Source organism: Haliaeetus leucocephalus, unplaced genomic scaffold (genome assembly GCF_000737465.1).
Source record: "Haliaeetus leucocephalus isolate CR32 unplaced genomic scaffold, Haliaeetus_leucocephalus-4.0 Scaffold555, whole genome shotgun sequence".
Classification (NCBI taxonomy): domain Eukaryota; kingdom Metazoa; phylum Chordata; class Aves; order Accipitriformes; family Accipitridae; genus Haliaeetus; species Haliaeetus leucocephalus.
Genome location: NW_010972991.1, coordinates 3,247,986 through 3,274,098, shown reverse-complemented (window position 1 = coordinate 3,274,098; position 26,113 = coordinate 3,247,986). Strand labels below are relative to the sequence as shown.

The window sequence follows — 26,113 nt, the reverse complement described above, 5'->3', positions numbered from 1 at the left end:
CATCTTACATTAGCTGGCTTCTGTAGTTGTAAGAAGCTGCGTTTTGAAGAATCCTTGACATCTGCCAGGAGGCCAGATTGTTAAATACCAGCTTCTCCATCTCTAACCTTATGGAAGGATATCACTTCAGATTTGAGCATCTCTGAAGAGCCTATAGAATCCTTCTGCCCTGGAGATGTTGAAGTGCCATTCTTTAATTTAAAAAAAAACAAAAAAAACCCCAAAAACAAACTACAAACCAACCTGTCAAGTCTCTCCATTTTCTCCCTGAATAAGCTGGAGAACACTCTTTAAAAGAAAATTTTATGGCCCCAAACTGTTTTGTTTGTCTGTTTCTTCTACAATGAAGCCAGCTCTCCGAGAGCTATATTGTCTTTCTTTGGCCTGCCACCAGATCTTGATTTGTTTCACTTTCCGTGTTATTTCAACTCAGAATATCACTGTTTTTTTCATTTTGTTGTGGTTTGGGTTTTTTTTTGTTTTGTTTTTTTTAAGCTTGCATATACAATCTTTAACTGTCCAAAGTCAGCAAGGGACAGCTGGAATGATTTAATTTATCCTAGTATCAGCCCGAAGGCAGAAATCCTTGAGCCAAGGAGCTGCAAGGCACTGTCCAGCCCTGTTAGTTCCACTGTACACAAAGGGGAGTTCTGTTGCGGTTGCTACAGGTTTAAAAGATGAAGAGTTGAGACCAAGTTCTTTTGTCTCACCCAAATAATTTACTGGAGTTTCCTTCACTGAAACTCTCCCTAAATAAATTGAGCAAAAACATGTATTTGTTTTCCTTCTGTTCCCCAGTCTGGGCTTTTGAAGATGTGCACAGGCAGTGATCTCCATAAAACCTCTAAACCTCTGAATCTGCAATGGCAAAAATAATTTTCAATAGTGACTTCTTTTCATGCCCTGTCATAGAGCAGCCTGCAGCCACCAAGGAGATGCAAAAACATCCCTTCCCCGTGTGAGGCTAACCTCAGGAGAGACACAGCGAGAGGGAAGGCTTGAGGATCTCCCCGTTCTTTGCCTTGTACCAGATTGCTCATCCAGCAGCCCATCGTAGCCCTGCGATTCCTCTTGATAGCCTGAGGCTCCTGTTGGCTTTCCCCAGGTTACTCCCCGTACAAGCAGCACAGCTAGGCATTTCTAACACTCATTAAATACCCCATTAGCCTGCAAAAAAAGGGGAATGAAGTGTGATCTGTAATGCCTGCAGGTCACTGCTGTCTGGCAGGAGGGAGGTGAGCTGCACACTGTCTTTTAACTGAATTCTTGTCGCTTTGTTGTTGCTTCAATGTGTTTTGCCTGTTTGTGTCCTTGCGGTACTCTTTCTGATACAAGGTTAAACTCACCAAGTCATCTTCATCACTAATCTGTGGTGCGTTTAACTGAATGTGTGGTTTGCATCTTTAACTAAATGAATACTTTTATTTGTCTTCTGTACATCTATCACATGGAGCAGAGCATGCTCCTGCTGGTCTGTTGTGATTTCTACATAGTTTCTGTTATCTGAGAAATAATGCTTGAAAAGCAGATAGCCTGAACAGACTGGGAAAGTCCAACTTGTTACATTTGGAGCTTTTTTTCCCCTGAAGAAGTTAATGTGCTGTGACGACACTGAGTATGGAACCATCTGTGATGAGTTTCAGGTATGATCTGTGACCTTTAACAGTGGAAGGACAGCTGTTATTTTAAGACTGCCCGCGCTAAAAATGCTAATATGTCGTGCTGCAGTCTTGAGTTAACTACGCTGGTATTTAAATAACAACTCCACTGAGTTGTATGAGTATGAAGGAATGTTATGTAAAAGAGAAAACAGTCAGGTCTCATAATTAGGTTTGCGATGGAACTTTCTGCAGCCAGCTGTAAGATAGGGGGATATAAGAAAAGTTTTTTTATGAGAAATCAGGTATTGTTATTTTATGGTTGTATAATGCTGTATTCATACAGTTTATGCACGCGGGTTTGAGCTATGGAAGTTTTTATGTCTTTACAATTGAGACTGAAAGAAGCAAAACAATCTGTGAAACATGTTACCTGGCTTTTTAGAAGGAATACTTGTGTTTAAAGCAAAATATTCCTGTACATGTGGAAGGGAGGAGTGACACTGATGTATAACTTCTGCTATTGTAATTTGTTATGAGATTTATGAATTGTATATGGTAATTACCCAAACTTTAATGAGCATTTCTGTCTTCAGGTTCCTCAGTTTTACATAGGATACAGCTATGTGTCTTAGATTTGGCAACTACTAAAGACAATGGCCCTTAAATAGTGATCTCTGCATAGGACTGTGGATCATATACAAATCATAGGGGCTCCATTCCTACTCCACTCAAATCAAGTAATCCATTGAGAAACCACCGAGGCACATGGATGTAATGATCTGCTAGACCCTTTCTGCTTCTGCCTCCTGCGATCCCCTGATGACTTACAGTCGTTCCCTCGATGCAGGACTGAGCAGTGGCTGTGGGATTTTCTGATCTGGGAATAAATTTCCCATCAGGCTATCTCAACACATGGGGTATTCCCACTCTCAACAGAGATGCTGATGGTAGTACAGGTACTGATGTAGCTGACTTTGGTGATGAATAGTATCACTTTTCTTCCTCTTTTCCCACAATGCTGAGGCTATGTCAGAGAGATCTTTGGTGTGAAAGAAAGACAACCTTTTTTCATCCATCCTCTGGAACTGATCTACCATGCCCCCACACAGCATATGGACCTCTGGTGTAGAATTACTCTATCTTTGGTCTGAAGTTTGATTTTTATTCTGTTCATAAACATGAGGATTTTAGCCTTTTGAAAACAGCTTATTTTAAACCTGGATAAATATCTGGTACATTTTCAGTATCCTATTACTGTAGCATTTACTATAATTAGCACTACTGAAGGAGGCAGAAAGCTTGCATTTAATATGAGCATAGCAAGATTGCTCACTGCTAAAGGCCATAAATAACACATTTTTTAGTTTGGGACATGTTTGTCTGAGGCATGATTATAGTTATTATGCAGCAGTTTTAAGAAAATGACTCGGTTTGAATTGTTCAAATCTCTGTGGATGGACAAAAATGAGAAGCAACTATATTTTAGAAAGAGTATATTTTCTGTAGCTCCACTCCGAGTTGATGATTTGCTGGTTTTGGAGATTATTGGTATACAGACAGGTTAGCAGTCTTCATTGGAAAAAAACCTGAACACTAGGAATAGAAAGCACTGAGTTCAGTCTGTAAGCAAGTTTTTGGCTTGAGTCAGGGCTATTAAAAATGGCTCACAAATTTCAGAATTAAGATAGAATTTGTCTTTCAAACAAAAATCAGGTATACTGAACCCAGAGATCTGATTTATGTACCTCCCTAACCTCATGTTAGCCTCATCTGATTTATGTACCTCCTCAACTTCATGAGTTTTCTTCTATGTTTAACCTGTTATTTTATTGCACTTCTGTCCTGGTTTCAGCTGGGATAGAGTTAACTGTCTTCCTAGCAGCTGGTACAGTGCTATGTTTTGAGTTCAGTATGTGAAGAATGTTGATAACACTGATGTTTTCAGTTGTTGCTCAGTAGTGTTTAGACTAGAGTCAAGGATTTTTCAGCTTCTCATGCCCAGCCGGGGCACCTGACCCAAACTGGCCAACAGTGTATTCCATACCATGGGACCTCCCATCTAGTTTAGGAACTGGGAAGTGGGGGGGGGCAGGGATTCGCCGCTCGGGGACTGGCTGGGTGTCGGTCGGCGGGTGGTGAGCAATTGCCCTGCGCATCATTTGTACATTCCAATCCTTTTATTATTACTGTTGTCATTTTATTAGCGTTATCTTTATCATTATTAGTTTCTTCTTTTCTGTTCTATTAAACCGTTCTTATCTCAACCCATGAGTTTTACTTCTTTTCCTGATTTTCTCCCCCATCCCACTGGATGGGGGGGGAGTGAGTGAGCGGCTGCGTGGTGCTTAGTTGCTGGCTGGGGGTAAACCACGACAACTTCTGTATCTCTTTTTCCTTATATCAAATGTCAGTTTTTCCAGCAAACTCAGAAATGACCCCTCTTTGCTTCCACTGAAGTCAGTGATGAAACTATTGTTGACTTTATGAAAGGATTTTATAATGTCATTGCCTGTGAAAGTGGCAGGCTGAACTCTGTGCCCCCAGGAAATCTATTCCAGTCTTATGATCTTATGACTTGAGTGGGAACAGAGCAAGGCCAGTGTGAGTCCTTTTGCAAATCCAGTCTTAAACCTTGCCTACCCAAACAAGAACATCTGGAAGAGAGAGGCTCTCTGTATGGGACATCTATAATTTTGCAATAAAACTTACAGGGCTGGCTGGACTCAGAGTGCTGTAATTATCCAATCAAAGCACTTGCCAAAATGTGGTTTGGAAGGTCAGAGCTTAACCTATATATAAACCAGAAATGTCTTCCAGCCCATCAGGTGCACTATGCATTTTCAGTAAAGCAGTGCCAGTTTGTAGCTGCGTGCCTTGTGAGAGCAGTTTCTTAACGAGGCAAGTTTAGATCAGCCATGGAAAGTTCTGTTTTGCCCATGTAATGAAGTGGGTGTGCATGGCTCCAGGCATTGCTGGATCGGCTGCCAGGAGGAGGGAAGAAGGAAACAACTAATAGCCAAAATCTCTTTTGCAGCTGACTGCTGGCTGGCAATGTCCACAGTGGTGCCATGGATGGCTCTGGGTTAAAGGGCTTTGCTCTGTCATTAAAATAAGCATAACTGTTTCTGCATTTATTTGCATCTGGGGTCAGCTGGGCAGAAGACTGGAAAGGGAAAATTCTGGAAATCTCAGTGTATAAAACTGATCTGAGGTTATGAATGCTTTGTCCAGGACTGAGAATGAAAAAAACCCCAAAACCCACAAGCCACAAACCAACCCAAAAAACAACCCCATGTGGGTAGTGGGAGGTTGCAAGGGTCACTTCTGTGAGATTCTGGGCAAAGAATAAGCAAAATATAATGTGTTTTAGGTATGAATGTACAGTCTATGGATGTTCACATCATGAGTGGTCACTCTTCCGTGCCTAGCATGGACTGCAAAGTGCCCATTGTGTCTTATATGTATTCAAAATTAATGTTATTAACTTAACTCTACCCCACATAAAGGGATAAAAAAAAAATCTTTTAATATTAGAAAGTTTACCTTGTGATAAAATGTAGAACACATTACATGTGCCTAATAATGGCAGTGTGCACTCACAGGCTTAATTTGAGCACCTTCGAAAGATTTTAATAATTGTAAGTAGTAAACCTCAGGGAAATAGATACAGGAGGCCAAATTCAAGTGTCAGAGGTGTAAATCCAAGGAATTTATTTTGCTTTTGTGGAATTGCTTTGAATTTCTTTCCTGAGAGTAGAATTTAGCTTGCAAGAACACTTCTGAATGTTTGACCTCTGGGCAAACAGAGGCATATGAGGATTATGAGGCTTGCTCAAGGTCACTCGGTGAATCAGGCAAGCTATGGAAAGAGAGTCAGTCTGGTGAAATATCTTCCAAAACCGCTGATGCACCCAGACTTGTTGACTTACAATGGAATCCAGACAAGGCTTTTTTTTGAAAGAACCACAGCTAGTAATTTGAAGCTTTGTGTCTGAACCTAGAAAGATTACTTGTTCCAGTAGTAGGACATCAGCTACTAGTACTGTACACAGTGCAAGATGGCAACATTGCTCTTATGTAAAAACAAAGTTTAAGTTATATTGATTAAAAAAAATATATTTTCTTTTTCATATTTTCAGAAAAAAAAAATTGAAAACATAAACTGACAAGATATAATCTGGAAAAGTAAGACCTGGCGATCTAGTAGTGCAGGCAGATAATCTCTGGAGAGGATGTAATGGTTAATTCTCCATCACTTACAGAGTTGATTTCTATTTTTAAGTGTCTTTCTAAATAAATGCCACAAAGTGTCACCCTAGATGTAGAGGCTGAAATTTTCTAACACAGGTCATGCAACAGGTCATATTAGATGGTTATAAAATAGAGAAACATTTGACAATATGAAATGTAGTAATTTCCACATGACTAAAAATCACTGTGTTTCTCTAAAATAATTGAATAGTCAGTGCTTAAGGGGAAGAAAAAATTAAGTGCAGTGGGTCTGTTGCACAAGTCAAGCTGTGACTGCAGGGTCATTACTCCCTTACTAGTTCAGACTCCCTCTGAATATAGTGCTGATGATGACTTTGCTACTCTGCAATATCAAGTGAGCTTGTGGTCTCTAACATTTAACAGTGCAATACCAAATTAACCTTCATTTCTGCTTAGCTGGAGACTTTCTGCCTCTACCTCTTAGAAGAGTTACTCCCAAATATGACAGAAATAGAATGATATTAAAGTGGTTGAAAAGGATCCATGGGAGCCAGTGCTGCTTTCTTGCCTCTAGTTCACAGATGTTTGGGAAGTTATATGGAATACAGTAGGTCAGTTCATCACTCCACCAGACATTTTCTTCAGCAAGAGTGAGAGCAAAGGTGCTAGCACTAAGGTTAACAGCCTTGGCAATGGTGGTAGCACATCAGTTTTTTTCAGCTTGTCCTCTGGGAGAATAACTCATGCTTGAGGTTTACACTTCCTTGGGAAGGATTTACCTTGCAAACACAAAGACTTTTAGCATCAACGTGGAGCCCTGGGTTGTGACAGTTACCCTGTGTTGTCATGAATTATTTGGAATAAAATAATTTTCAAATCTAATTTAGTCATTGCTATTCCCTGCCTATTTGCTCAAGGAATGATGCAACCAGGCTAGTCTGTCATCCCTTTTGGGTCTTGGGTTCTCATCAAGGGGACAAGTGTGTGAACACCAGGATTTCCAAGTTGCAGGGAGGGCATGCCACAGCCCTGATTGTACGAACCCCAGACCTCAGCTTCAGGGTTGATGTTGAATGTTATGGTCACAGCTGTATTTCTGGGAGGAAAGGGAAGGAAGGAAACTTTGGCTGTCTTTGCGAGCCACCTATTTCACAGAAGACTAAAAGAAATCTTTAATGAAGTGAATGGTCACAACTTTTGCATCGGCGTGGTAAATGAACTCAAGCAACAGGGCAAGACCTGCTCACCAGGAATAGCAAGGCAACAGCTGACTCAGCTCTGTCTTCACCCCACAATTACATGCAGAGGATAATGCCAACCTCCTGTTTAGGACTTGGTGGCCACAGCAGGGCCCTTTTGCTTTTAAAACATATTGAACTATTGAAAGGAACTGAAATAATTAAAGGCCTATTCTTTCCCAAGCTTTCTTTTTTGACTTCTGTATGCAAAACTGAAAGCCTGCAGATGTTTTCATCTGTTTGTGTATGAGAAAAGAATGCTTTTGGCATTTTTTTTAAATCCACGGTGAGACAGAAGAATAATTCTTGATGTATACTAGTGAGTGTGTATGTGTATATCTATGCTCACACATGTACATGCATGTGTACATGTATATATGTGCATATATGTTTGTATACAAGTAATACACATGTATATGTATATATTTGTGTATATGTGTATATATACATATGAAATAGAACTAAATTATGTAGCAGTTCCATGACATTAGCATAGTTTACAGTATTTTCTGTAATTCTGTCTATGAAATCAAATTAAAATGATCAAAATAATCAATCCTTGTGACCTTTAAAAAAAGTCTTTAAATCTGTGAAAATTGCATGTGCTTCTGTGGGACTTTGGTCGATTGCTTGTAAGGGAAGTGAAGACAAAATATACCATTTGTGAAAACTGTTGTCTCATTTTCACTTAGTCTGTAAGGTCGGGACTTGTTCTCTGGATGTGGCTGTATGCAGGCAACATAGACATCTCCATTTCAGCTACTCACATGAGGTTCCCTGCACTGACAACATGGGCATCTGGCTCATGTAGTCGGTGGATTCCTGGGGGTGATTTGTCTCACCCTAAAGCAGACATCTAAACCAGGATGGAGAGATTGTGTAGTAAAACTGTCTGTTCCTCCTGATAGTAGAAGTCGTCTGCGTAATCAATTCAGATGTAGACACCTACCTTGCAGGTGACTGAGGTGAAGCCTACCTTAGGAAACCAGCTCCTGTTTTAGACATAGACGTGGATGTCTGCTGAAGGTTCTGGGAATGCTCAGTCACATGCAGGATCCCCCCTTGCTTTCCAAGGAGTTAGTGGCTGTATCTGCTCAGGAACTTGTGTGTAAGTGTTATGACCTATGTCCTTTAATGTAATTAGGCCTGTTCAGAAACCTTTTATTTAAATCAGTTGGATTTACTTGCAAACCTGGATGGAGCTGCTCCAGATTTACCTCTTTATTAACTGAATAGCTTTGTAAATCTAGTTGTACATGATGTCTGAAAATGGGACTGGACCCTCTAGTCAATCAGAGGCCTTTGAATATTATATTTCATTTATTCCCTGTTGATGCAAAGGAAGGTGAAAGTCTTTCATTGGGGAGCTCCCCAATGCTTTTACTTCTTTATTATTTTCTTCTGAAGTTTTTACTGATTCCTCTATTTATATTATTTTTGTATGGTTCATCTTACAGAGTATTTGGATATATGGCAACCCTTAAATGTGTCCTCTGTTCTCATGGATTCATCCATCTCAAACTTTGAAGTTGTGCAAATTAGTAGAGATATATCCAATGACTTCTCCACTGCCAGAGACTTTTGTCTATCCGGTAAGAAATGGTTATTCATAGCTTTACAGAAAATACTGGCTCGTGAAGCCTGAAAAACCAAGAACAGCTATCCGCCTTCCCACCCTTCTGGCATAGACATACTGATTTTACTTATTTATAAAGACTACGCCAGTGTTTCTGAATTTGAGAGAAGGACCCTGTCACAGTTTATCTAATAAAAGAGACAATAGACATAAAATGCCATACAGTGATTGTGTAATTTTGACACCTCTTGGGTGCAGAGATCTCCTGCTTCTCCAAGCATTGTACAATTTGGACAATATTGTAGTGAATAATGAAAGGGATTATGTCATTATTTTCTAAAGAAGAGTTAAGGAAAGCTCATTGAGTGAGATAGATGGTAGAGCCACCTACCATTATCTAAAGTAACCTGTAGCTGTCGTGTATGAGGGCAGGTTAACTGACAGCTGGGCTGAAGCAGGGGTTGGACGGTAGTAACAACAAAGGGAACTGCTTTAATCAAGAGCCTGGCTAGACAGCAAAGAGTCCTTTAACTTCACGTGACTGGAAAATCCTGAATGCTGCAGAGTTGTAGAAATAAGGAAAAGTTCCCACCTACTGCAGAGGATGGTCCTTGGAATGGTCCCACTTTTTGCAGTAAATGGCCCTCACCTTATGAGGGTGAGCAGCATAACTTACTGTTTTTTCCTTTTCCTGTAACCGTTTGAAGGAGCCTTGCTAAAGGAAAAGGCTTGGATACCCACCTCTGAGAACAAACTGGGATGAGTGGGAGGATCACTGTTCTTATTCTGAAAACTTTCCCTGGGACTCCCTGGGCACTGGTTGAATTCAGCTGAGGTCCTCGGTACTTTATTAGAAGATATTTTTCTTCTCCTATGACCTGTTATACCAGTTCTCTTGCTGTATTGCTCCATTTTAAAGCCAATATAACCTTTTGTCTTTTAGCTATTTTGGAGAATGTTCTGGGAATCTGAGGACGTTTATGTCCCATTATTCTGCTTTAGAGCTACTTCATATCCTTGTTGCTTGACCTGTTGTAAAACCTTTCTTTTAACGATCTTATAACAACGTCATACAAAATACTTTGAGAATACATTTTTATCTGCTCTTTTTCTTCACGTTTCACCTCACAGCTTGTTCAAAGAACCAGTCATGTACAGTGGTTACGCTGGAAATCCAGCCTTCAGCAATAAGATGCCTTTTCTACCCTGATACACAGATGTGCACGCATGGCCTGCAAGGGCACAGCTGCCGGGTCTTACTGAAGGAGCCAGCTACATATATCTATAGGAGACAAGGTAAGAGCAGGTTAAGGCTGTGGAGAAAGGAAACTGTGGTGGCCTGTGCACAATTCTTGTGAATGGAAGAGTGAGGAAATCCTCACTAGACATAAAGCAATGTGGATGTCTCCTAGACAATTGTCCATTCCTGTTTCAGTGGAGTTACAGCCAAGCGGGATGGGAAAATGGCCCCAAATGCTTTTTGTAAAAAGGCATGAAATCATAGTGTTACCATCTAGTGTTGAACTGGCTATAATAAAGGAAGTCTAATCTAGAAAAGACATTTTGAAAATGCAGAATGGTAAAAAAAACAAAAAAAATGAATGGAAGTCCAGCTCCTTCCTTTTCATCTGCAGAAGATGTTTCTGCATGCTCTTCCTTTTAAACTCTGAGAATGACACAAGGAGTGTTGAAAACCCATTGTCATTTGAAAGTCTTAAGGATCATCTCTGGAGAAAACAAACAAACAAAAACAAACAAACAAAAAACCCTAAACCAAGATGAACTAATATTTTAAAGAATTGAAAATTCTTTAAGAGAGAAATAGAAGTTGTGTAGACAGGTAAAAATTCTATTGTTTGGCTATTTACTTATTGTAACTGTAAGTTTTGTTGTTTTCTTCCCTTGATTTTAAGAGACTGCTTTCTTTTCATGTAATATTGATTATTTCTTTTATTAGAAGTAATTAGAAATCAGGTAACAATAAGGGGGAAGGGAAGAAATATTTCCTTTTCACTGAAATTTCTGTGAAGAATTGACAAATCAATGAGAACCTTCTAGGTTCAAACTCGATGAGAGAAAAAGGGGTTTATCATTGTCAAGTGAAGCAAAATCACAGGCTGAGACCTAAAAGCTGGACTTGTGTGTTTGTATATTTCTGTAGTTTTAGTTTTAGTCACATGACTTAGAATTTGGTTCCTGCCTATCAAATACATTGTTTTAAGAGAGAAATTGTGTGAGGTATCACTTAGCTCTGTTTTAATGTAAGGCATTATTGAAAAACCTCTTCTTTGGGTAGATAGCTAGTGATTCAGATAATTGTTATGTAAAAAAGAAGAAAAATTGGATCAAACTATAACCCCCTAATATGTTATCATTTTCTGCAGACAAAAAAAATGAATCAGATAGCAATTTGATCTAAAATGTAGATAGTGGCATAAGCTCTGTGGAAGAAAATTGCAATATTCACAACAGTGTGTAAGGCAAGAGATGATGTAAGGCCCTCTGGTACCCTCCACTCTTGCATTCCCTTCTCTGGCACGTAGAAGGCATGCGAGTGAGTGCTTGCACTGGTGATTCCCACTTCGAGAACAGCAGTCCCGACACAGGACTGTAGGGAATTTGGACCTGGGTTGTGCTCATTGCCTTCTGTTGAAGCTCTTCTGTCTCGCATGATGAAACAGCTACTGGGAAGGGGACTGAAGTGCAAGTCTTTCCTGGTGAGAGCCCAAACCAATGAGCTGTGTGGTTATCTTTCCTCTCTCTGACTTGCTATAAAAGTTTAAAGGTTTAACATTGTGCTTGTTAGAGCTGTGGGTGGGGGGAATTCTGAAAATCTCTCTCCCTTTTTATAGAAACGCTCAGATTTATATTCTAATGTGATGTCTCATCTGGAAGAAATGCTTGAGTAAAGGTTTGGAAAGTTAAATGTTCATATCCTGTAGCTAACATATAGCATAGCATGAAGTATTTTATAGGGAGAGAATACAAATTTATCTGTTTCATTTAAAGAAGTGATTTAGACACTTAACAGTTTAACATTAAGGGAAATGGGATTAATTTTCTTTTCTGAAATGGTACTAACTTGAAAAATCAAATTATTTTTCCTCCGTTCCCCCCTGATAGATTTATTCCTGCCCATTTCTGAATCGGATTTAACCCCATCTGTGTACATTCCATCCCATGGAGATCTAATGGGCAAATCCCAGGTGATCCGCATTGGCTCAGAATGGAAAAATATCAGCCAGTTCCTGGGGATCCCGTACGCTGCACCTCCTCTTGCAGAGAAGCGTTTCAGTCCTCCAGAGCCGTTTGCTTGGGTGGAAACCTGGGATGCTACTGTGGCTCGGTAAGAAACCCTTTTGATTGTCTGCAGAAGTGCTTGTCCATCCAGGTGTATGAAAGTAGCTGGAGCGATGACCACGATATCCATGTCCTGTCTTGCAAAAGAACCTATAGGGTACAGATTAATACAAGTTTGGGACTTTGTTTAAAAAAAAGAATAATTTCTCTGTCTACATGTTAATGCATGCAAGCATCCCCAAGAAAAAAAGCATTCCAGTACATTGCCTTGAATCTATGCATAACTTTGCACCGAATGTCTCCTGTCAATCCATTTTCATTCTGAGTATTTATACAAGTATTTATAATATTTGTACAAAATACATTTTCCTCCTGCTGAGCCATAAATTTGCAGAATATTTAATCAAACAGGGGTGTTGTAACGCTGATGTAACCTGAAGCTGTGGGCCTCATAGAAATTCTCTGTCTAGTAGTGTCTAGGAGATCAGGCTGAAGGACCCAGATAGTCTTTTCTGTCCAAAAACTATGAAAAGACAAATGCTTGCTAAATGGCTTGCACAGAAGCGCAGAATTTATAAACATTTTAGGTAATGCCTTAAGAGGAAACGAGTGCTAGGAACTGTATTAGCAGATGAGCTAAATTTCTGTTAATTCACCATATCTAATATTTCCTGTTGGCTGGCCCTGGCTCTCCAGGGTTGTACAGATATCCCTGTTGGGTGAGTTTAGGTTGGAGGCACTCTATGGACATAGTCTTTGTGTGCACATTTGTGTTTCATTTAGTCTTGCGAAATCAGTCTTAATTTTGTTGCATTGGGGAACCAAAATGACAAATTGCGGATGTGTATTTTTTAAAGAAAAGAGGGTTTGGGTGACGCTACTTAGTATATCTGCGCTATGGAACATGTTAGGACAGTGGATTTCTTTTTAAAAAACCCCACAGCAGATAGAAATGCAGCAACAAGAAGGAACAAGATGTGAAAGTGGAGTGTTTTTCATAGGGTCTTTCTCACAGTGCATCCCCGCTCCACGTGATAGAAAGCAAACTAGAGAGCACACAAAACCTGTTTGAGCGAGCCGTGTTGCACGTGTACACAGGCAGTTGATACAGGAGAGCTGGTACCCGATCATGTCCCTATCAATAAAAAGCAGACTGTTTCGTGGCAGATGTGAAGAGCTGCAAGGAAAAAAAAAAATAGAAACAAGAAACAGGAGATTGAAGGTGCAGAACAGTCAAAAGGAGAGAGTCTGGTGGAAGGACTTGGTGAACTTTCTGTAGAAGGAGTTGAAGAAATCAGGGCTGACAGCTGAGGTATAGCAACCCAAGAGCTTCCAAGGCAGCTAATATGGACCCGAGAGAGAACTCTCAGGTCTCTTGAGAACCTGTGTTATCCTTCCAGCCGTGGCTGGCCACGCAGTCCTGTTCAATTCCTGGCACTGGGAGCGGTCCTCATGTGGTTAGTGACAAACTACTTGAGCTAGCTGATCTGGCCAAGAGCTTACATGGTTCAGGAAAAGGCAGATTTTGCAAGGGAGCTGGGAGGATGGCACCCTGCAGGCCTGACACGATCCACCACCTGTTTTGGTGGAAACACACCCTGAGGCTACAGATTGAGAGACCTATCAGCTGTGTGGAAGCTGTTTGGTCCCTCCATTGCTCAGGATTTGCCTCCAGAGTTTTCTAGCAAAGCCTGTGACGAACTGAGTGAAAAGAGATGCGGCGTTGTCTTGAAGAGCTGAGAGAGCACGTGGGCTTTGGTAGTCTCATCCTTCAGGTTGCACCTGAGTTGTGGAGGTGTTAACAGCATAACCACAGTAGCTGCACAGCCTCATGTACGTCGGAGGGATCTGGTGAGACGTGGCTTTTTATTTTCTCAGGTGCACAGTGATTTTAGGTTAACACACACACCATCTGCTCTTTGTGTCTGCAGCCACAGCGCGGTGTCTCTAGGACTTTGGTAAGAGCCGTCTGCCTCTCTGGTCTCTTTTGAAGACCTGGTGTTGCAATGAGCAGCCTGGCTGAGACTTTCAAAGAGATTTAGGGACCTTAGTTAACCTGCTCCTATCTTTTGAATTCTCAGTGCTTCCTTAGGCCAATGAAGAACTTGGCCATTATCTTCTATTATTCATTTAAGGTTAAAAAAATAATTATTTGAGCTTAGCGCTATGGAGGTGCACTTGGAGAATCAGAGGGACCTCCCTCTGTGTGTGTATAGAAAGTGTTGACATCTATATTTTTTTAGGACTCTATACTGGTGTTGCACAATATTTGCATATAGGAAATTCACATTAGCACAGTGACGTTCCTGATGGAAGAGAAATGTTTCTTTATCATCCTGGACCTGATAAAAGACTTTTAAAAAAGCCCAAACTGACCAAAAAAACTGTCCAGCTGTTGGAGTTTCCAGCTGCTGGAGGAGCTGTGGACTTGCTCAGCAGGTGGCAGCCTTTCCCTGGAGTCTGTCCCAGAATGAGGAGATCCTGGGAGCTGGAGGTGCTGGGCCTCTTGAGCTGCTAGAAAAAAAAAAAAAAGAAAAAAATAGCCAGTGAGCACGGGTGATGATTCCTGCTGCCCTGTGGAAAGCTGTACGATTAATAGCATTAGATCTGTTGTCCTGGCTGGGTTCCTACCTGGGAATTTGTATTTTCTCTGCCTAAAATGGTTTTAGTAGTTTTATTTGGAGATGATGTGCTTCTTTATGTCAGTGTGAAAGCTATTGAGTGATATCACTGTCCTAAGAACCTCTCTTATGGAAAGATTTTGTAGAATTGCATTAAAGCTGGTCCTTTTCCTTGTAGTTTTCTATTAAATTCCTTGCACTTTCAGCATAAAATTTTACAAGGGCATTAAAAATGATAATTTAGAAATAATTCTCTGAGATATTACTGTCTTTTCCATAGCCTCTTTTGGCTTCTTCCCTAATAACTTGTGATGCTTTTCCATAACTCATTATGTGATATAAATATGGCTGTGCAGTAGAAGGAACTGGCTTCAAAATAGCTTATATCTGACCTGCAAAAGTCATCCACTTGATTCTTCTTATGGAGAGATCTCAATCACATGAATCTCATACAGATGATGGCCAGAAAATGATTCTCTGTACGTGGCTGGCTGGCTGAATTCCTGTTGAAATGTTACTTTTAAAATTGCTGGGCACTGTTAATAGTCTGCTATGACGCTTAGAGCAAACAGATTTTAAAAATGCTTTAAAATTTTGAACTTAACATATTTTCCCACAGACCGTTAGAAATTAAAATAAATATAAATAAATGTAGCCCACAGACTATTAGAAATTAAAATAGAAAACTGTCATTTCAGCAAAAGAGTGGCTTACATAGGTTTGCAGGCAATAGCAGGGGGAGACCTGTGCCTGAGACCCCCAGTCCTGCTCCCCTTACATCTGGTACTAATTTTCTGCAATTTACACAAAGTGTGAGTTTTCTGAAGGCTTATTTTCAAGTTCTAATCTTTTTAAAACGAGGCTGGTTTTCTGAGGGAAGGATTCTAGAGGTGAAAATGCAATGTGTTTTTTGCATTTGTATGTGTGTATACAAACCCACGTATTTGTTACTAAGGTACAGGTGGGCATAGTTTTAAATGTGATTGAGATCTACAGATTTAAAGATTTTATAAACTTAGTGCATCAAAATATAAGGAAATACAGCAGTGGAAAAAGAGTACAAGCCTTTTTATTGTCATTTTCTCAATCTGTGTCTCTAGGGCAGCTTGTTGGCAGCCAGGAGATGGAGAGGCCCCGTCATACTCTGTCAGTGAAGACTGCCTATATCTGAATGTCTTTGTTCCTGCCACCACTGTAAGTAGGAGTCGAGTCGATTTTTTTTTTGTAGCTGAGCCTATTTTCAAAGTACTTTTAATTGGCAAGAATGACTGGTTTTCGTGCGGTCTTCACAAAGCCCTGCAAGGTTAAATTAGGCGCTCTGTTGTTTGTACTGGTGCAAGAGGATTCCCTAAGAGGCTTTCAGTGAGCTGTGTTCGGGTAACTAGGAGGGTAGAAGATTAAAAACCTAGAAATAAGAGAGAGGCAAAGAGGGAAATAAAACACAAGAAGGTGGCAGCAAAGGAGGAGAAATTAAGGACAGAAATGGCAATGTCCCTGAAATGAGACCATTTGTTCAGGAGATGATAACACGGTACAACACGTCACATCGACACTTACCACCAGTCGAGCAGCAGCAGATGAGGCTTTTTTCACCCTCGTCTTCACTATTCCCCTGTTGATATCTGTGGGAGCTCTGTTGAAGAATGAGGTTAGCAAGCGATGCTAGTTTTGTGCCCAGCCCACAGAGCATAAAACCAGACGTTTTAAAGATGGCTGGGCCAGTGATACAGTCTGAGAAACTATCATTTGAAAGCTCTTGAATTTCTCATTCTGAACAGATATAAAATAAAGCTTCAAGTTAGAGCCAAGCTTAGATGATTGGCCAAATCCCTGGGGGGCTGGGGATAAAGATGCTGAATACCATGTGAATCCCATTGAAGAGCGGGCCCAGAGCACAGGAATAGAGCTTTATTTTTTTCCACGGTACCGGTAACGTTCAGAAGGTGATGGTGGTTATAATAGAAATTTTTGAGTCCGTCATACTGCAAAGAGCTGGTCTAGCTATCTGACAGCAGCACACAGAGTCCCTCGCAGGTCCTTTTAGTCACCAGAAAGACCAGCAGTCTGTTTTCTCCCTGCAGCACCAGACTGTCATTTTGCCTTGAGTGCCGTCATCACTTATTGAAAACATCAGGTCACCGTCCCAGGCAGTTTGCCATCTCTGCTTAAGTGCTGTTTTCAAGATAGCTTATTTGAAAGCATTGCATTTTCTAACATCTGATAGACTAAATAGGCTTGTCTTTTCTCCTTAGTGGTACTGAGAACTGAATCCCTCCTGTCTTTTGTAGAGGTGTAAGGTAGAAGTAGGTCTGATCAAGTCAATCAGTTTCACATGTGTAAGTCTAGCCCAAGAGAGAAACAAAACTTCTGTTTTTGCAGAAGTAGCTGGGAGCAGAAGGCATGGCATTTTCCTGTTTCTTTTTGTGGCTAGCTCTATTTTTTACTCACGTACAGAGAGCTATAGTTATATATTTTCAGCCCATGGAAAGTTAAATTGGCTAGTAAATACTGGATATAAAATCTCCTGGAGAGCAGTGAATGCAGAGGTCATTCAGGAGTGTTTTGAGCCTGAACAAGAGCACGGTGCAGGGGCTGCTGCCTGTCACCGAAGGACTCTTTAAGTGTCAAGCAGTGAAGAAGGTGAATGACATCACCTCATTTTGCTTCCATAGTTCTGTGTACCACATAACCCTCCAAATAAAACTGGCCCTTCTGAGAGACTTTTTCCACCTATAACCATCACCACCTGTCACACCAGCAAATCAAAGCTGTGCTTCAGTTTGATTTACAAAGCGTTCAAATGTAAGATCAAGAGTTGAAACTCTCCACTAAATAAGAATAGTAAATGTACCCTCTCTCCTCTTCTCCCATTCACTGCATGTGTTATTCTCATCCTTATTGCATCATCCCTGTTGCACTGAATTCTTTACAGAGCAATATTGTACAGTAGTAAAAGCACTGGATGTTGCCTGGCTCGGTAGAGTTTAAATCTATCCCTGCCAAGTAGCTCATTAAGCATTTTACAGAAGGTTGGAGAAGATGGCTCTGAATATTATGAAGCCTTTCAGACTTCCAGCTGACTTGCAGCTTCCTGGTGGATGCTGAATTTCTCTCCCCCTTGTGAGTTTGCACATGGGACCTAAGCCCCCGCAGACGTGAGACCATGGTGGAGTTGCAGGGCTACCCAGAAGACATCCCCCTTCTAGCTAAGCCAGGGACCCACCTCCCAGCTGGAAGTCTTTGCACAGATTTTACACCTCAAAGTATGACTCTCTGCATTTCGTTGCTAAGTATGGACCAAAACCCTGCACTGGGCAGTAGCCACACGGCAGCCACATGAGGAAAGTGCTGGCCCCATTCTGCCCAGCAGCCGCCTGTGCCCCGCTGCAGCCTGGCACTGATGCTGGAGGTGCTGCATCTGAGCTGGGTACCAAATGGTGGTGGGTGAAGGGACTGGCTCCAGCAGGCTTTAGTTAAGGCCTTGTGTTTCTTCTGCAGCACAGATTTAATTGCAGCGGTTGGTTGAATTTGGTTGAGAACAAGGCTTAGGGGAAATTCACTTATATTCAAAATAAATTATCCAGCAGCTAATGAACAGTAAGAAAATAATTGGCTACCAAATACATAGCTAGATAGGTGACATGAAGTATCTCATATCGTGAGGCACAGGTCAATTACAGCATGAAAATAATTTTGCTATGCTTTTAAAATGGCTAACAAGAAATGGGAAGGCGATTATGTTAAACAGCCTTCATCTAAAATGCCCAAATCCATGACCTCTGGGATTGAAATCTCTTGAGATTAAAACCCAAATTATTTTTCATGATAGTTTACCTTTACATAGGAGAGGGATATGCCATTGCTCGATGCAGACTAGAAACGGGAATGCTATGTCCAGACTTTTGGCACTAGGCACAGCCCCAGTGCTAAATCTTCCCCCGAATTGCTCCATATCTGTTGCAGCAGGCTTTGTTTTGCTGTTTTTAACTTTTATCTCCCATCTTTGCCTTTCTTAAGCTTTTCATCACTACAGCATTGGGTAAAGTCAGTCAGCATAATGTAATATACAACTTACAGGGCAGCTGGAGGTCATGGTGCCATGCAGGCTGTGGACACATAGGAAATGCTTAGTTTGGACCTCAGGCTTAACCATGCTGAGCTGAAGGGACAGAGCAGGCTCAACATCACATTTAATGCCATTTTAGCTGACATGGCTCAATGTGGTTGTATTTTAGAATGAATTTCTATGTGAAAACAGATTCTTTAATTTTTTTTTTTCTTTACCCCCATCTCTCTCTCTGTGCTGCACGTGGTGCAGAAATGGGAACCAGGGACAAGACACTGTGAATTAGGCAATTTCTATTCAGGAGCAGAAGTTTCTGAGAGCGAGCAGCATGGTTTAGTGCTTGCAATTTCTGGGGTTTTCTTGGTAACATTGTCAAGTTACAAGAAGCCTCTGAAGTGATTCTCCAGATAGATAAGTGAGGAGCGCACACAGTCCTGACAAATGAAGGGCAGCTGAGGGGATTTTGCCTCCTATCCTGTAATGTTGCAGGGGGCTGCAACCATCACTTCTCTGCTGCTTCTCCTGTACAGCCAGCCGCATTTTTGCTGGAGTCATTCTTCGCCAGAGCAGATGGGACTGCTGTGTTTAGCTAAGCTCCGTCCAGAAAATAACAGCAACAGAGCCCAATGCCCTCTAGCTGCAGGCAAAAACAAACCTCAGATGTACTTTGATGCTGCTGCGGGGGCCACCAGCCCTTCTTTGAAAAACACCACCAGCTGCCAAAGCAGAAAGCGGGACGGGTGGTTGCGAGTGGCACGCTGCCGAGCAGAGGAGAGAGGAGCCTCCTTCAGGATAGTCCCAAAGTGGGCAATAGGGGGTGAAAGCGCTGAATGGAAAATTGAGGTTACACTTTGAAAAAACCTTTCTAACATTGGAGTAGGTTATTGTGCTTTATGCAGCAGGAAAGAAGAAAACAAACCAAAAACCAACCCCCAAAACCAAACCCCTCTGTATGTGTCACTGGTATTTCTTCTGAGTGTTACCTCGACAGAGCTTTAATCTGCTGGTGAATGCTGAGGTCTTGTGGGGCAGTTCCGCTTTTGTGCAGCCTGGCTGCAGCCCTGCTGTGTGTGCAGAGAGGGTCCACACCGATGGGGTGCTGCTTTGGGAAAAAGCCTCAGTTTCTGAGCAAAATTGGGTGGCTCTGCAGGTGCCCATCATAGCTCCTTCCCATCCCAGGAGTCCTGCTGGGTTCTTTCAGGGCAGACCCCCACTGTGCTTAATGAGAAGTGAGTCTCTCCCATGCAAAGACAAGGTCCTCTCTGCAGGACCACTCTATCTATCTAGTAGGGGAAAACCTCCATGGGGATTGAAGGAGCAATGAGGAGCTCTTGTCAAGTGAGGTTTTTGGGACTAGGCAGTGTTTAAGTGCTGAAGACTGGAGAGTAGGAAGCAGACCTGCACGGCTATTGCATTAGTCCTGCTCAAGATGAAGCAACTCAACAGGCCTTTTCCTTCTCCTGTTTCCCACTTGTTTGAACTTTTCCTGTGTGTTTGTGTAAAGCAGACATGGTACAGCAAAGACGAGCCCACCACATGCTCAATGGCCAAGTCAGCAGGATGGGTCTGCCTTGAGCTAACCTGGTAGAGCTGTTGTCTGGTGGAACACAGTGGTGCCATTAAATCTTCTTTATACTGGACATAGTGTGCTCTTCAATGGTATATAGGTCATTGTGGACAATTTAGCCCTAGAATTTCAGACAGATGGCCAGATATCCTCTTATTATGGTCACTGTTAAAGACCTATGAATGGCTTAGATAATATTAATGGGGAAGATGCTTGTGTTCTCATCAGTGACCTACAAAAGCAGTTGGCTACAGGAATATTAACCTGGTTGTTGTCACAGCAGGTCAAAAACATGTCAGTGTTGCTGTTCTTCCACAATGGAGGGAGTTACAATGCTGAGACAGGAAAGACAACCATCGATGGATCATACTTAGCTGCCATCAGTAACATCATTGTCGTGACGGCAAACTACCGAGTTGGTGTTTTTGGCTTCCTTAGTACTGGTGAGTCATGGATTTCTAGAATAAACACAACTATGGGCTAAATTGCTTTCTGTAACACTTCTGTTTCTTGATCTGAAGAGAAAGACTGGAGGCAAAGGGACAAGAACAAATAAAACGCAAGCATCTCTTTCAAAGCACTGGCTAGATTTCTGTTTGCAGATGCAACTGTGGATATTGGGTTTTGCAGACACACATGAAGATCGGTTAGGCATCAAAATTCCTGCTAATTCCAGTGACCTGTCATTGTGGATATGGTTTTCAATGTCTCCAACTTCCAACTGTTCCATCCATGAAATTTTGCTAATGCTCTACTCTGCCCATGTCGGGGTGGGGAAGAGGCAGAGAGGGATAACTGCAGGTTAATGGTAAGAAGGACATGAAAGTGTGGAAAGTATAGCACAAAGATAGTTGGTTGTTCCTCAGTAATTCAGTCTGACTTCTTCTCTGAAGGGCTTGCCACATTTAATTTGAATTCTGTTAACCCCTTTTACTGTCCTGGACGTGACTGAACATTTGTGTGTTCTGCGTTTGCATCCCTTCCCCATACTCTAGTGTAAAGGATACTTTTGCTCTCCTATTGCCTCCTAATATCAATTGCCATTAAAAATTATAGAAATTCCCATTACATCCAGGATTTTGTCTTGTACACATGAAAACACACATTCACATCTCCCTAAACCTTTGTGGTAGTGCCATCTAGTCTTTGGGATTATTTTTCTTTTCATTTTGCTTTGTATTATATTTGCCTGTTTAACCAAGTAGGGAACACTCTTATTTCTACCATTTTTCAATTCTGGCTGGGGCAGGGGAACTTAAGGTAGAGAGCCATGAAGAGAAAACACAATTGCAAGTGGACCTCTGTCTCCATTGGTCTGGTGGCAATCCTTGGTCTCTCTAGTGGATATTTTAATACCTTTATAATCTTTAGGAGTTTATATTTGCCATGTTTGCAGATACCAGACCTACTTATTTGGCCTTATGATTCTTTTGAGTAGTCACTGCTAGTGACGCTGGGTGGATTGTGCCTAGTTTGGGGTTTTAGCTGCAGCTGTTGGTTATCGTTTCCCTTCTCTGTTTTACTGTTTTGTTCAAAGCTCACTCCTAGCAAAGCCTGGTTTTTGTTCAGTAACTAGAGAGCTGGCACTACAAACTCCTTACTCATTTAGATAAGAAGCTGGTAATAGGTGTATCTGGGGAAAGAATCACTGTTTTCATCAGTGCAAACTAGATGCTTATGAAAGTGATACTGTGGCTTCATTTTGGCTAGAGCCAAATGCAGTGTGGATACGTGCTGTGCAAGATTCCATTACGCAGCACTGCCCACGTGTTACCCACTAACCTCCTTCAGCCCTGTGAATCTCACCTAGGTTTCTTCCTAAGTGGAAACTGCTAGCTGGGCTGAATATTATATAGCAGTATTTATATGATGGTCCATAATTTAAGGATCAGGATGAATTCTCCAGCCTCTTTTTAATGGGATCTGCACACCTGGCCCAAAAAGTCAGTGCATGAGCTGAGTGTACTGAATTTGCATTCCTGCAAACCTTCAGCTAGGGGTGGTCCATTACAGATAGGGAGTGATCAGGGACCTTCTCCTTCTCTGTACTGTTGAGATGTAGCCAGGGAAAAGTGCAGTCTTTCCTGGCCTCTTCCCCTGTGGGAAATCCTGGGTGTGCATTTGGGAAAATCCTGTTGCTCCGGAGGGAACTGGAGCAAGTCGGAAAAGCTCTTTGCAAGAGTCCCTGGAGCAAACTAAGCACCACATTCATAGGAAGCCCTAAAAATTCCTTCCATGCCACACTCCTGTCTCCCCTATGTCCCCTTCAGTCCATGTGGGGGTTGTGAGCTGTTGTATGTCTGTATGTCATACCCATTCTGTTGAGCAATGCTCCCACTGCAATATCTAGTCTTTGGTCCACCACAGGTTGGTGGAGTACCTCTGACTCCTTCTGTACAGGACCAGTATCTACTGGGGATTTTCAATGAAGGTTATCAACCTGGGTCAAATACTGTAAGAATTTTTCTCAAACCAAATCCTTAATGACATACCAGGGATGGTTCCATTTTTACTGAAAGACTTGGACAACTCCTGGTCCTTTGGACCCCCAAAGGCAGCAGAAGTTCATCCTTAGGATTGTAGGGACATTAGGAAAAGGAGTGTCAGAAGGCTCTGAAGTTACAAACTTAAGTTACGATCCTGTGAGCAATATCAGTTTCATTGTCCAACTAAGCAAAGTACTGAATCCTCTCACGCTGACTTCTTATAAATTGCAAAACTAGAAATGACGAAGTGGAGATTTTGAGGGATAAAGGGTAGTGAAAACAACAGATTTCCCTTTTTTTGTTTGGTTTTTTTTGTTAGTTCTGCAGTTTTGTTCTGTCATTGACAAGGTTTTTGCAAGCAGTCAAAAAGCTCTTATTCTTCTAAGTATAAAGGATGTTTAATTTAATTTTCTATCGCCCATTAATGTTGCAAAAAGTGATGCACCTTCTTACTTGTGCCTTCACCTCTCACTTTGCACCCAGAAAAGTTAAGGTGAATTGCCAGTGATATGGATGGCAAGACTATGGATAAGACAGTCATGTTTTCAGGCCTGATTCTTGTAAGAGTCCATAAAGTCATACAAAACAGGATTATTTTCATGCTTAAATTTAGCACTATTGTTCTTCTCCAGTTTAGTAATAACAGAAATGCATATGTATGTCCTTGTTTGCTTCCTTCTGAACACTGGTTTCTTTTCATTCTCCTGTGGTCCTCAGGAATGTGATCTTCCCCTGCACAAAGGCAGTGGAAAAGATCCCTGACAAACACGTTTCTTTTGGTCTAACTACCATGAATGTCCATGCATGCATCTGTTCCCTGTGTGGTACATTTCACAACCTGGCCGTGGTTTTTGCCAGGGCAAAAGAAACTGGTTACATTTCCCTCCTTGGTCTTGTTTAGTATATCCATAGTGAGGCACACTGTGTGACTAATACATTTACATGGTTTTACATACAAAAATTTCTTCACCAAAAGGGTTGTCAGGCATCGGAACAGGCTGCCCAGGGAAGTGGTGGAGTCACCATCCCTGGAGGTATTTAAAAGACGTGTAGACATGGCACTTAGGGACATGATTTAGTGGTGGACTTGGCAGTGCTAGGTTAATGGTTGCACTACGTGATCTTAGAGGTCTTTTCCAACCTAAATGCTCCTATGATTCTATGATTTCACTTCCTCTGGGGAGGTCTCACAAGGCATGCAGCAAGTTCCTTTTTAACAGCGTAGAGTGGGTTTATTACTGGATTGAGAACCCTAGGAACTGGTTGTGGTGTGCAGAACAAACTAAAAAAAACCCTAAAAAAATAAAGCGGGGAAAGTTTTTCCTCCATTGCTTCACTGGCATGGCTTGGCCTGATCATCTGAAACTATGGCTACAGGTGGAAGGTTGTAGTTTCCGAGGCCATTTAGTTCTTGGCTCTCCTACTGGAAGGGCACTTATAGTGGTGGCTATTGTGATGTGGATATCTGTAAGAACTGCAAGGCTATCAATAATCTGGTCTCCTCTGTTCTGCTGCTTAAATCTGCCTCAGTAATATCAACAGTAATCTCAGTATCTCAGTAATTCATTATACTAGGCATATGGATATCTACTACACGATGCATGCTTTCAGTTGTTCTTCACCTGAGGTGGGGCTACCTGTCCACAAAGTGGCAGCTTTTTATTCCACTATGTTTTCATTTTGATTCACTAGTTTCCGAGCCTGCCCTTACTTTAAAATTGTACTATTTGGTCTTGGCAATGGAAGAAACAAATAGTTTCAGCTGTGTTTCCATTTCTGGCTTTTCTGTCTTGTCTTGTTTTTTTTTTCTCCCAAGTTTCAAATGTGGAGAATTTAAAATCATTAAAAATAAATGGCTCATTGTGGATTAAAAAGAAGTAGACAGTGAATAATAATTTTCTATTCCTTTCTTACGGACTGTGTAGGAATTCCTTATTTCTGCTTTTGTTGATATAAAATTAAGCTTGCCTAGGGGGTTGCATCATTAGATGCTTTCAGCATTAGTTTCCTATTAATCAAAGTATCAGGTTACCTCTGGCTGGTGTTAAAAAGAATGTCTTTTTCAGTGGTGATACCTAAGCATGGGGTGTACATGATGAATTATTTTGCTCTTGTTTTCATGGGAACAAAAATATGAATACATATAAATCAGATCTCTATCAGTTAGACATAGGTCAACCTCAAAGGATATTTATGGAGATATTATAAATGATAAAATAATATCTGTACATGTATAAAGACATGAAAAATGATGTGACTTACCCTGTCTGACCAGTCATTTATAAGTGTAAAAGGGATGTCGGAAGCAAACAGATGCAATTAGGTGTACTCCAGGGAAGCAGTCGATGATCCTTATGGGTCCCTTCCAACTTGAGAATTTGGCAAACACACTGATTTTTTGTTTACTTTTAATTCATTTTAAGATCAAGCTGCTTATGTAGAAAAAGAATCTCATGGCCTGAATTTATGGATACTTGAGCCTGGATTCAAGTCTCCTGCCATGAGGTGTCCAAATGAAGCTTAAAAGTTGGAGTGTTATTTTCCTATCATCAGGACAGACAATCAGGCACCTCCAGGGATGCCTGGTGGAGTGGTAAAAACTGAAATGGAGTCAGTCCGTAAAGTGTTGACCTTGGAAGACACCACTTCAGACTTAAACTCTGTTCAGCTGCAAGAGCTGCTAAAAATGTAACATTTAATCAAAACTTCAAATTTTTATAGTTTTATTTCTTTTCAGACTATTGATTTATTTTCCACAATAGGTTCTCCTGAGGTGAGTGGAAATGCTGGCCTTTTGGATCAATTAACAGCTTTGAAGTGGGTGCAGCAGAACATCGCTAGCTTTGGAGGAGATCCAAGCCAGGTTTCTTTAGGAGCCGACCGTGGTGGGGCAGACGTTACCAGCATTCACCTGCTCACAGAGACGGTGAACATGGACCTCTTCAGGAGGGTTTTGTTGATGGTAAGTCCCATTCCTGCTACTTGGACTCCACTGAGAAAGGATGTTGTTACAGTCGTGAGGATGTTGCGGTGTGTGGGTGCTGGTTTTATTTCATCCATACCTTGGCAGCAGTAATAGGGCTGTTATTGCGATAGTTATTTTTCATCTCACCTGTGACTGCTATCTCCAGGAGCTGGGCGCTTCACAAGGATGTACAAGAGATGCACTTTGCTGATTGAATTAGTCATAGTAAGAATCTGGTTTTCGTCACTGTGGTTTTTTGTATATTATATAAATAGTCTTGTTTCATAACTTACAGGTACAACAGGTTAGTTTCCATTCCATAAATATGGTTGTTGATCAGCAGTTTTTAGACTCTAAAACTGACGAGGCAAACATCCGCATGTTTAAAGTATCCAATCTTTTTATCTGATCTCATGACAGATTTCATTTAAAAGAAAAAGCAAGTTTCAGAGAGAGAGTAAAAATCCATTTACCCACGGGC

The 26,113-nt window shown here is 41.3% G+C and overlaps 1 protein-coding gene across 1 annotated transcript in view; it reads left to right on the top strand.

Annotated features, from left to right (window-relative positions):
• TG (thyroglobulin) overlaps nt 1–26,113 on the top strand; it is a 158,754-nt gene that overhangs the window by 66,828 nt on the left and 65,813 nt on the right. Inside the window, exons 36-41 of the mRNA XM_010577115.1 lie at nt 8,509–8,643; nt 9,759–9,923; nt 11,751–11,973; nt 15,649–15,742; nt 20,465–20,624; nt 25,430–25,629. Of these exons, the coding sequence (XP_010575417.1) occupies nt 8,509–8,643; nt 9,759–9,923; nt 11,751–11,973; nt 15,649–15,742; nt 20,465–20,624; nt 25,430–25,629 (977 nt within the window). The remainder of the gene's footprint in view (nt 1–8,508; nt 8,644–9,758; nt 9,924–11,750; nt 11,974–15,648; nt 15,743–20,464; nt 20,625–25,429; nt 25,630–26,113) is intronic.